Source organism: Dermochelys coriacea, chromosome 3, assembly GCF_009764565.3.
Source record: "Dermochelys coriacea isolate rDerCor1 chromosome 3, rDerCor1.pri.v4, whole genome shotgun sequence".
Classification (NCBI taxonomy): Eukaryota; Metazoa; Chordata; order Testudines; family Dermochelyidae; genus Dermochelys; species Dermochelys coriacea.
In genome coordinates, this window is record NC_050070.1 from 64,916,554 (window position 1) to 64,928,987 (window position 12,434).

At 39.4% G+C, this 12,434-nt stretch overlaps 1 protein-coding gene across 1 annotated transcript in view; it reads right to left on the reverse strand.

Annotated features, from left to right (window-relative positions):
* Nucleotides 1–2,630: 2,630 nt before the first annotated feature.
* UBE3D (ubiquitin protein ligase E3D) overlaps nt 2,631–12,434 on the reverse strand; it is a 113,153-nt gene continuing 103,349 nt past the window's right edge. Inside the window, exon 10 of the mRNA XM_038397236.2 lies at nt 2,631–5,012. Within this exon, the coding sequence (XP_038253164.1) occupies nt 4,992–5,012 (21 nt within the window). The 3' untranslated portion in view covers nt 2,631–4,991. The remainder of the gene's footprint in view (nt 5,013–12,434) is intronic.

A 12,434-nucleotide genomic window follows, 5' to 3' on the forward strand; every position in this document is an offset into this window, starting at 1 on the left:
CAGATGTGTTCCAGCAATTTAACAAAAACACTTTTCTTCTTCAGCGACAAAGCACAAGCTGTAAATTGTCCCATACTCAGATTCCTTTCAAAGCTCAGACAAAGGACCATGCTTGCTCTGCTCTTATTAGGTCCACATTAATCAAAACCCGGTAAAGGGCATGTCTGGTAATCTGAGAAAACAGCCTACACTAACTATACAATTGGATCACTGTGCGTCTCACCCTTCATATTAGCCACAGACAGTGCAACAGCTGACAAAGTTGCTAAAGCAGTTCGGAGAAGAGCCAGGACACTGCATGAATTTGTAAACTCAATAACCCTGTTAATCTATAATTTAACCATCCAGCGTTGAAAGGCATTGACTGGATTTCTCTTTCCCCTCTACCTGTTTTATAGCCAACACCTTTCTACAGTGGTCAGCAATTATGAGCTGTACTGACCCTTCAGGCCAATGGCATGATGATCACACTTAAGCCATGTCTCCTTAGACATGCCCCATGCCCACACTACCATTTTTTATTCTACACTGTTGAAGGCAAGAAAGAGGGAGCACTAAGGGCTTCTGACTTATGTCTATCCAGTGCAAAGGAACTGGTCTAGGGAGAGATCCTCAGCTGGTATAAATTGTCATTGCTTCACTGAAGTCCTGCCCCCCACTGCTTGTCTTCACTTGTGCTGGTATTTAATCTCCACCCACACTGATGCTGGTGTGAAGCAACTTGTCATCCTGACTCACTATGCACAGCAGGATCAAGGCCTCTGTGATGCTTAGAAAAGTTTTAAAGGAGAACATAGTTTCAAATTATGAATGAAGCTTGACACATTTTTAAAGGACAGGTTCTATATTCAGATTTAGATATTTTTTGCAGCTCTGCCAGACCGTATGGTTATGTTTGTAAAATGCATAGAAATCCTCAGATGTAACGTAATAGAAAAGGACAAAGTGGCATTTTACAATTAAATTAAAACCAATTTTATACATGCTCACACTTTAAACGCTGTTTTTATCTAGATTTATTCGAAGTAACAGTCAATTAACTGTTGAAAGACAGCACAAATATGGAAAAGGGAACCGACAAAAGCATGTTAAGGTACATCTACACTGCAATAAAACATTTGCAGCTAACCCGTGTCAGCTGACTCAGGCTCGCAGAGCTCAAGCTGCAGGGCTATCCAATTGCAGTGTCACATCCAGGCTTTGGTTTGAGACCGGATGTCTACACTGAACTTTTATAGCTTCTCAGCCTGTGATAGATCACAGGCCAGCCACAGGTGTTTTACTGCAGTATAGACATACACTGTGTGTTTAACCCAAAAATGCTTCTCTGTGGAATCACTCTATTTATTTTAAACCAGAATTGAAATGCTTTATTTTATCTTGTAACTAAGGGCTTGTAGGTATTGTGCAAAAAATATATTTTTTTTGTTCATGTGTATGAGGTCTTCTGATGTGCACCTTTTATAAACTTGAAAAATAAGCAACATTTCTATTTTGGACACATATAAACGTGGAATTTAAAAGATGACATTAGATTTACCATTAATTGTGAATGATCACAAGGATGTTGTGACAAGAAGTAGTGTGCAAAAATAACCTGCTCACACGAAGATTGCCATATTTTTATAAAGCATTATAATTAATGAGTTTTAAAACGGCAACAACTGGACTCATCAGGATTCAAGTACACCAGTGCCTATGAAAAAAGATTAAAAAAATGCTGAAAGATTTAAAAGAAAAAAAGTAGACAACTTGTCTATATAAACAGTTACAAGCTGAATAATGCATCACCTATCATCACAATGAATACTCGTAAGGGGACATTATTGACTTTTCTCCCCTTCTTCTGAATACTGGCAAATAAACTTATTTTCAGACAAGAACACTTCTGATACATTTATACATTACTGTATGTGGGCTGATGTTTTCTGGGTACCTGTCCAAATAACTTAATAATTGCAGGAAAGATAACTCAACCAGAACCAGAAATGCTTGTCTTTGGCAGCTCACAGCCCTCACCTTTCTAGTAAGTGGGACGAAGACTGGGTTTAAAAACAAAAAAAGATTCCTGAAGAACATGGCTTTGTGAGGCTGCACATTTGGCCTAATGCTACCTCTGTTGTCTCCTCTCCCATATACTTTCCCAGGAATCCTTTCAAGCTGAACACACTAGAAGCATGACATTTCACTGTGATATTGTACAAGGTTTTCTGAGAGTGATAAACTAGCCAGGAGGGGTTTGATTTATATTTATTTATAGTGCCCCACTTCATGCAGATTTTTTCTTCTGTATTGCTGATAAATCAAGTTAATGATTTGCCTGCACCTGCCATCTCAGAAACTCATTTGCCATTAGAAGTATATTAACTATTTATGTCCCTAATACCATATTATGTAGGAGAAACTGACACAATGACAGATTTTAAACATACAAAGCATAAATACTCTCTGGAACAGATTGCTCTATTGATGCAAAATCACAACAGGGGGCATTTAAATAGGAGGAAAGTGGCTTTACAATCACAGTGTAGCAATCTGTCATTTCAGTGTTTTCCCTCCTTGATTGGCCTAATCATATTCTGGAAAGCAGAGACCAGCATACAACAGAGCACAACAAAAATGGAAAAAAATTAGTGAAAAATTTTTATTCATAAGAGAAAAATCAAAATGACTCACCATTGTTATACAGACAAATTGTCATGGAAGTACAAAATATAGCCCCAGAATATATATGTGAAAAATTCCACACTTCCACTTTTATTTGAATAGTTAAATCTAAAATGAGGAAAAGTAGGATAGAGCCTAAACTAGTTGCTGAGTGGTCTTAACCCCCACTGATATCCCATATCTCACAGGAGATGCTCAGCATTTTGCAGTATGTGTTAGAACAATATTATTGGCAAACATGTAAAGGAAGTGCTGTCTTCTCCTGGAATCTCAGTGTTTTAAAAGAAGCTCTTTGTAACAAGAATCTCTCCCTCTAAACCCATTCCTTTTAAAGAGTTGCCCTTTGACAAGCTCACAGCTTTCTTATTTCTTAATTGTTTGCAGTGGAGTTGTTGCTGTGTTGGTCCCAGGATATTAAAGAGAGAGACGGTGGGTGAGGTAAGCTCAAAAGCTGTCTCTTTCAGCAACAGAAGTTGGTCCAATAAAAGATATTACCTCACCCATCTTGTCTCTCTTATTTCTTAATTGTTTAAGGAAAAAAACAGCCTGTACAAACAGGATTTCTTCCACTATTTTCAGTAGAAATGCTTCTCCCAAGCATCTTCAGGACATAAGAACAGTGAGACTGGATCAGACCCAGGGTCCAACTAATCCAGTATTCTGTCTCCAAAAGTGGACCGCACCAGATGCTTCAGAGGAAGGCACAAAACAGAATAGACAAATGTGGGCTAATCTGCATCCTATATTCAGTCTCCTCATAACCCTTAAACTTAGAGATTAGTTTAAAACCTGAATCATGGTGTTTAATAACTCTAACCAAAATGTATGGTAGCATAAACTAGTATAACTCTGGATCATCTAGTTATCCATATAAATGTGTGACCCATTTTTGAATCGTGCTAATTTTTGGCTCCAATGGCATTCTGTGGCAATCTTGAGGACACATAAGAAAATAGATTAAAGTTACAAAATGGGCAGAGTTCTGAATATGTGTTAATACAGGGCTCAGATATACAATATAAAAGGGATCCGCAATACTAATTTTCTCATACAGTTCAGCCATATCCTTAGCTTAGGCAGAGTACAGGGTGGCTGCTGAATTATGGTAGTAGTAGTGCTTATGCAGAGATGAATAGCTCATCTTTCCCTCCGCTGCCCACACATATATACAAATCCTCTCTGACACTCTCTCTGCACAATAGGGACCAAAGTGATTACTGACAACTAAAGAATGAGAGGTCCACTCCAAAACTGGAAACAGTGCAAGGTTATTTGTTCCACATGGAATGCATTTGGTGGTATCAGTCCAATTACAAGTAGATAAGTGTCTACAACACAGAAACTGCCACCAACTCCAATCAGCACTAACTCGCTTGTCAACTTTTGTTGACAGTCTCATAAGAGAAAGTACTGAATGGGCCATAAAGACTGAACTATTCCATAGATATGGTCCCTCCAAGCCAGGATTGAGGCACCTAGGAAAGTTTAGAAAGGGCTGCGTGGGGAAGTTTATGTTGTCACAACCTGAGATGCACGTACTTTGCAAACAGAGGATTTCTATCTCCAGGATTCTCAATTTAGCAACTTCTATGAGGCCTATTCCAGACACCCTTCTTTTTGTAGTTGCAAGATCATTTCTTTTAAGTAATCTCAAAAACTTTTTGTTTGTGAACTTTAACTAATGCATTATCAATTTCATTCAGTTTTACATAGGGTGCAGGCATGCAAATACTACTTTCTCTCTTGATTAGGGAGTAGGATTTAATATGGAAATAATGTATATTCTACATACATAAGGTTGCTGGAAAACAACAGTTTACATATTACAGTTCTAGTTGTCTGATTACCTCTGCCAACTCAAAAAAGTGAGAAAAATGGTAAAAGTTGCATATATATTTCTTAGTTGGAATTCACTATATTAAATATTTGATACCCTCTCCTGGCTGCCAGTTCTTCATTTTCCACATAAAATATATAAGTTACTATAAACCACTGCTCCATCTAGATAATTGATTTCTTCTCCCCTGATGATTAAGAGGTCATCATTAAGGTCACCCCAGCCATCAGACACAAGTCACTCTCAGAACTCCAGTCTTGTACTGTATGCCTGTCTGAACCAACTTTCTCTGTTATTGGCTTTGCTCTTTCAAAACCAAAAATCCAAAAAATATCAAAGCTAAAATAATAATTAAATATTATGTTGAGGTTTTGCACCCTCAGTGACTCTTGCTGGAAAGTCACTCCAGTGGAAACAATCCTTATATTTCTGTATTTTATTTGAAGGTTAACTTGAGAATAATTTTCAGTTAATATGTCTGGATTCTTCACATCTTCAAAAAGGCAACCTGTAAAAGAGAACAAAACAAAAAAACAACTGTTAGCTTCAGCATGGCGAGAAAAAGGACTCCTGCAATTCAAGAAACGTTGCACTTATCACTTCACAGAAAAATACATTTACCCAAAGCTGTGCAGTACTTTTCCCAAAGAAGTGATTGTTAAATGCTGAAGATAGTTTTAATATGTTTATTCTACTTTTCTGTTTATCCCCTTAATATTCTCAAACTCACTTTTCAATGCTTGCTGCTGAATTAAATCAGCTGTAGGATTTTTCACAGTTGCAACAAGGATTAGCAAGATTCTCTGGTCTGTATTTATTTCTGTGAGGGAAAGTCATATGTGTACACATTTTTGTCCTTGCATCAGAAATACAGTTGTTTCTAAATAACAAAAGTAAAAGGTGTTCATCTTTTCTAATTTAAAAAGACATTTGACTGTGTTCTGAAACTGGTTTTGATTTTAATCCCTGATATACTCCCCATTTTGCCCAAAATATTAGCTTTTAATGTTTTAAGAACGTTGTCTCTATCTGCTATGAAATCCTGACCTCATCAGAGTTAATGGAAAAACTCATTCTGATTTCAAAGTGAATAAGAAATAGTCCAAGACACATCTGTGATGCTGCATAAAAAGGAAGATAACTAATTACACTAATACAGTCACCACTGTTATAAAGTTGCAATAAATCTTGTACAAAGTATGTCATGTAAGGTGTCAATGGAAAAGTTATAGACTGGTAAGTATTATTATCCTGTTTAAATCCATGTATCATCTTTGTATATGAAGTTATGAATATTGGCTAAGACTTTGTATCTCAAACATGTTGTTTCTTGGGTGGTGCCCCAATACAGATTTGCATCTAAACTAGGCAGCCTGCTCGATGGCCCATTAAGGACAATCAGCTTACCCAGTGAACCCCTCCTGAAGATGTTTTAGAAGGCATTGAGGCAATGGCTACCCCGTGATTCAGCAAGGCACATAAGGACATGTGATTTAAAACTCCATCTTTTGCCAGTAACTTTCCATACACTTGGGCTAAAAGTATAAAAGGAGACAGTGACATCACTTCTTTGTCTTCAATTCTGCCCCATATCTTTGGACACGATTTCTAACAAAAGGAAGCTTTGGACAATGGACTGATGACACCCAATCTATTTGAGTGAACCAGAGAGAATTACTATAAGGTAGCAGATTTAACATCACTGCTATTATCCTGACCTGCAAACTCTGAAATAACTGTAATGTACATGTTTCCTTTAACCAATTAATAACTCTTATTTTCTTTTTGTATTAATAAACCTTTAGCTTTTAGTTACTAAAGGATTGGCTACATGCATGGTATTTGGTAAAATCTCTCTCTCTATATATAAGTAAGTATATATATTGACCTGAGGGAGTGGCTGATCCTTGGGATTAGAAGAACCTTATATACGATGAATCTGTTTTTCAGTAACCTCTCATCATAAAGATCAGATGTCTGGGTGGGGCTAGGGGCTGGGCTATGTAAGGGGACTGTATTTTGGCTTCTTGTTACCCAGTGTGGTGATGCAGGAGCTCACTTTTGTTACTGGTGTGATGAACTCTAATGCTAGAATGACCACCAGTTTTAGGGTCCACACACCAGGCACACTACATTTTTTTTTTTTTTAACAGAAAAATCCTGGAAGGAGGAAAACTACATGACAAACACTGCATGGAAAATGATGCACCTTCTTCCCTTTGGTGTGCAGGGCTAATGGCAATACAGAAGGGACAGAGTGTGTAACCTGCCAAATACAAAAAGCCCAAGGATTTGTGGGAGTAAATGGGCCGATTCTATTGGCTATTGGTTCATCTCCATGGAGTGGCTTTCCCTCCATGTTCTTTTCAGCCTTCCTCAGAACTGGCAACCTATACTAGAACACATTTAGAATGTGATGTTAAACAACTGGGAACAAAGTATGAGCAAAGTGGACCTCCAGAGTAAGCAAAACAGCTAACTATTAAACTGGGGAAGCTTAATGCTATGCTGATCAAAAAGGTAGTTCAGAAAACGCATTAAAGCCACTATGGAAAGATGAAAAAGCCAATAGGGCATTTAGCATATTGCTGAAAACACCCAGCGAACAGAACTGATGTCTCATAAAAACACAGCAAGAAGAAGAGTCAATAGACACATGCTGACCTTTTTCCTCCATGCACCTTGCAACTCCAATGGATCAACTACACAAGCAATTACAGCTCTAGTAAAGCTCAATATCATCTTGGGTTTGTAAATTAGACTACATGTATGTAGGTGTCATGCTGATCTTTAATCCCCAGACTGTTTGATACTGTATTTAAAGAATGTACTAAATATGATGAACTGGCAGGGATTGAATATAGAGCTGCACAGAATAAAAGATTTCTTTCTGATCAGATGGCCAAAGGAATACTCAAAAGACACTCAAATGTTTGCTTTGAATCGAGAAATGTATGCCAGGAGCCAATTATTCATGGAGATGTTGCCTGGACAAGATGCAGATGGTTTGCTCCTCCCTCTTCCTAGTCTAGCTTGATTTTATGCCAGTGCAAACTGAGCACAAATGTTGTGATGAATCAGATAGGATTGCCTACACGCTAAAGTTGTTTCACTTTAACTTTACAGTTGTAGTTAAATGAGAAAGAACTTAAGTACATTTCCCCCTGTGAAGTGATAATGAATAGGGGTTGTATTGGAATGCCATGTACACCTGTGTATTTTACTGGTATGAAACATATAGGTATTAGAAATCCTGTGTCCCTAACCTTTAAAAGCACACACTCCCCTTTATTTATGCAGCATTCTTTCACTTTGGAGTGAGTAAAAAGTAGGAGCAGTTTGAAAGTTTGTGATCCCCATGATTATATACTGAAACTCAGCTTTTGACTGAGGTGTTTTTGTGTTTTGATGAAATAAGCATGTAGCTTAATCTCTGCTTCCTAAAGCTGATTGCCTCAAAGAAAGAACTGCTTGTCCTTTTCTTAGCAAAGAGGAGAATTCTCTACAACTCCATCTCCCTCAATTCAGACAGCCCTTTTGCCTCCACTGCTTGTAACTTTGGCATCATTTTTGACCTTTAACTTTTCTCTTACTCCTGTATCTACTGTCAGCTCCACAGAATTGCCTACGTACTCTGAACACACAAATCTTGTGTTTTGTTTAAATACATTGCTCATCTAGCTGGAGCCTTGCCTCTGCTCATCTAACACCAGACATCCTCTCTATCTGTTCTATCCAGAATGGTAATACGGTGCAAAGAGATTTCTTTCCAGCAGCTTCTGCCTTCTGGAACAGTCTTCTTTTATCTCTCTGGCTTATTGAGTCTCCATTGCTTTTCAAACTTTTTCTACAAATAACAGCTTTTCTCCCTCACCTATTCCTCTTAATTTTTTTGTTGAACCTATGACCAGATCCTTAATTTATTCATTATGGAATGCCTTTACAACACTGTATTCTGGTGTTCTTACTAGACACTCTGTTGTATTCTTTAACTCTGTGAAACACTTTGAGATTACAGCTTGTATGAAAAACATGTGCGGAATAAAATGTTATCAGAAAGTTTCAAGAAGGTCTAAAATTAAACTGCACGGACATCTATTTCTTCCTGAGCAAACCAGTATTGCTAACACTATCTTTAACTATACATACATCTAAAAAACGTATATTAGCACCCAATTGTTATAATTTTTTTAAAAGTACGAACAACATTAAAGGTCCAGCAATTACCCCTGTCATTCCCAACTAACACCCAATCTCTTATAAAAATTAAGGCAAAAGTTTAAAAAAATTGACAAAACAATTTGTCTGGCACTAGGGTTACCAGACATCCAGGTTTTCCCAGACATTGCCTTTTTTTTTTTTTTTTGAGGCTCCGTCCTCTGTCTGGACAAATTTATCAAACAACAGGAATTGTCCAGGATTTTTGCAGAGCAGACACTGCAACTCAGAAAGAATCCCGATTGGTCCACTTCCTGATTGGTCCCTCCTCTGCATCTGTAGCTGATTGGGAGACAGCTGCTGGATCCTGCCCACCCAGGCTCCATTCCCAGCCCTGGGGAGGGGGTCCCACAGAAAGGCACTGACTGACTGCTGTCACTGCATCCCAGACTTGCACTTGCCAGCATGACAGAGTGACACTGCCCCCAACTTCAAGTGAGTACCCCTGCTACAGGTACCTCCTCCAGCTTCCCCAACTGTGCCCTCCCTCTAGATCCCCCACCCCAGAAGTGTTCTCTTTTTGGGAACCTGAAATATGGTAAACCTATCTTGCATTGTACGCTGAATTTGGTTAGCATTCTGGCAGACCACAGAAGGAATCAAGTCCCAGGGGCATAAGATCTCTAGTGCAGATAGAGATATTAACCTCAGGAACTAATAGTGAGATCAGCCCAGTGGCTCATAACTGCAAGGGAACATGGAGAAAGAGACTACTTAGGGCTTTGTACTTCATGACTAACCATGTTGAACTGTGCCCAGAAATAAACAGGATGCCAAAGCAGGTCATAAAACACTGGTACTATGGGCTCATAGCTATTTGTCCCACTGAGTGACGAGTGTTGGGTTTTTTCAGTGCTAAGCTAAAATAGGGAACATTGCAGTAATGTAGTCTGGGGGTTACAAAGGAAATGATTGCTGTGATGAGATCTACATTTCAGAAAGAAATGGTCACAAACAATAGGACTTCAATGAAAAGGCACTATCTGCCACCAAGATTGGAACAACAGCATCAACGGATGGAATACGATCATGAAATTGCAACCAGATTGCTGGTGGTCTGGCACATAGAACTAACATAAGTGGACTCACTATCTAGTTAATTTCTTCCTACCTATCACCATCATTTCCCCATTTTATCTGGATTCATCTTAACCCAGTTTATTCCAATGCATTTGTCACAGTCACTGGAAGAGTAAAAAATGGCAGCTTCCAGTTGTGATGACAATCGAAGAGATACTGACTCTTGGTAAATACAAAATAAGCCACCTTTCTTAACCTTCTGAGAATTTGTGTCAACATTTCTGCCATTTTACCATTTACAATAAATTCAAGCTGGTGTGATTTGTCTTTTACCTGTATGTATGTACGTATGTATATGGCTGTGCTGCACTACACTATGTATCTATAAAGAACCTGAAAATGGAGAGTTTGTATTCATTCATTATCTGAAGTTGTTACCAGCTTCTTGTACTGTGAAAACTAGCAAGATGCAATGCTGAGACTTCACTCAATATTGTGAAATAGAATAAAATTATAATATTTTGAAACAAATAGTAGATTAAAGCAATTTTTCTTGGCACAAGTAAGGATACATAGAATACAAACTCTGCATTTAAAAGATGGCTAATATAAACCAGATTTCAGAGTAGCAGCCGTGTTAGTCTGTATTCGCAAAAAGAAAAGGAGTACTTGTGGCACCTTATAGACTAACAAATTTATTAGAGCATAAGCTTTCGTGAGCTACAGCTCACTTCATCGGATGCATTTGGTGGAAAAAACAGAAGGGAGATTGATATACACATACATAGAACATGAAACAATGGGTTTATCATACACACTATAAGGAGAGTGATCACTTAAGATAAGCCATCACCAGCAGCGGGGGGGGGAGGGGAGGAAGGAGGAAAACCTTTCATGGTGACAAGCAAGGTAGGCTATTTCCAGCAGTTAACAAGAATATCTGAGGAGCAGTGGGGGGGTGGAGTGGGGGGGAGAAATAACATGGGGAAATAGTTTTACTTTGTGTAATGACTCATCCATTCCCAGTCTCTATTCAAGCCTAAATTAATTGTATCCAGTTTGCAAATTAATTCCAATTCAGCAGTCTCTCGTTGGAGTCTGTTTTTGAAGCTTTTTTGTTGAAGGATAGCCACTCTTAGGTCTGTAATCGAGTGACCAGAGAGATTGAAGAGTTCTCCAACTGGTTTTTGAATGTTATAATTCTTAACGTCTGATCTGTGTCCATTCATTCTTTTACGTAGAGACTGTCCAGTTTGGCCAATGTACATGGCAGAGGGGAATTGCTGGCACATGAGGGCATATATCACATTGGTAGATGCGCAGGTGAACGAGCCTCTGATAGTGTGGCTGATGTGATTAGGCCCTATGATGGTGTCCCCTGAACAGATATGTGGACAGAGTTGGCAACGGACTTTGTTGCAAGGATAGGTTCCTGGGTTAGTGGTTCTGTTGTGTGGTTGCTGGTGAGCATTTGCTTCAGATTGGGGGGCTATCTGTAAGCAAGGACTGGTCTGTCTTCCAAGATCTGTGAGAGTGATGGGTCGTCCTTCAGGATAGGTTGTAGATCCTTGATGATGCGTTGGAGAGGTTTTACTTGGGGGCTGAAGGTGATGGCTAGTGGCGTTCTGTTCTTTTCTTTGTTGGATCTGTCCTGGGGTAGGTGACTTCTGGGTACTCTTCTGGCTCTGTCAATCTGTTTCTTCACTTCAGCAGGGGGGTATTGTAGTTGTAGGAATGCATGATAGAGCTTTTGTAGGTGTTTGTCTCTGTCTGAGGGGTTGGAGCAAATGCGGTTATATCGTAGAGCTTGGCTGTAGACAATGGATCGTGTGGTATGATCTGGATGAAAGCTAGAGGCATGTAGGTAGGAATAGCGGTCAGTAGGTTTCCGATATAGGGTGGTGTTTATGTGACCATCGCTTATTAGCACCGTAGTGCCCAGGAAGTGGATCTCTTGTGTGGACTGCTCCAGGCTGAGGTTGATGGTGGGATGGAAATTGTTGAAATCCTGGTGGAATTCCTCAAGGGCTTCTTTTCCATGGGTCCAGATGATGAAGATGTCATCAATGTAGCGCAAGTAGAGTAGGGGAATTAGGGGACGAGAGCTGAGGAAGCGTTGTTCTAAGTCAGCCATAAAAATGTTGGCATACTGTGGGGCCATGCGGGTACCCATCGCAGTGCCACTGATTTGAAGGTATACATTGTCCCCAAATGTGAAATAGTTATGGGTGAGGACAAAGTCACAAAGTTCAGCCACCAGGTTAGCCGTGACATTATCGGGGATACTGTTCCTGACGGCTTGTAGTCCATCTTTGTGTGGAATGTTGGTGTAGAGGGCTTCTACATCCATAGTGGCTAGGATGGTGTTTTTAGGAAGATCACCAATGGATTGTAGTTTCCTCAGGAAGTCAGTGGTGTCTCGAAGATAGCTGGGAGTGCTGGTAACGTAGGGCCTGAGGAGGGAGTCTACATAGCCAGACAATCCTGCTGTCAGGGTGCCAATGCCTGAGATGATGGGGCATCCAGGATTTCCAGGTTTATGGATCTTGGGTAGTAGATAGAATACCCCAGGTTGGGGTTCTAGGGGTGTGTCTGTGCGGATTTGTTCTTGTGCTTTTTCAGGGAGTTTCTTGAGCAAATGCTGTAGTTTCTTTTGGTAACTCTCAGTGGGATCAGAGGGTAATGGCTTGTA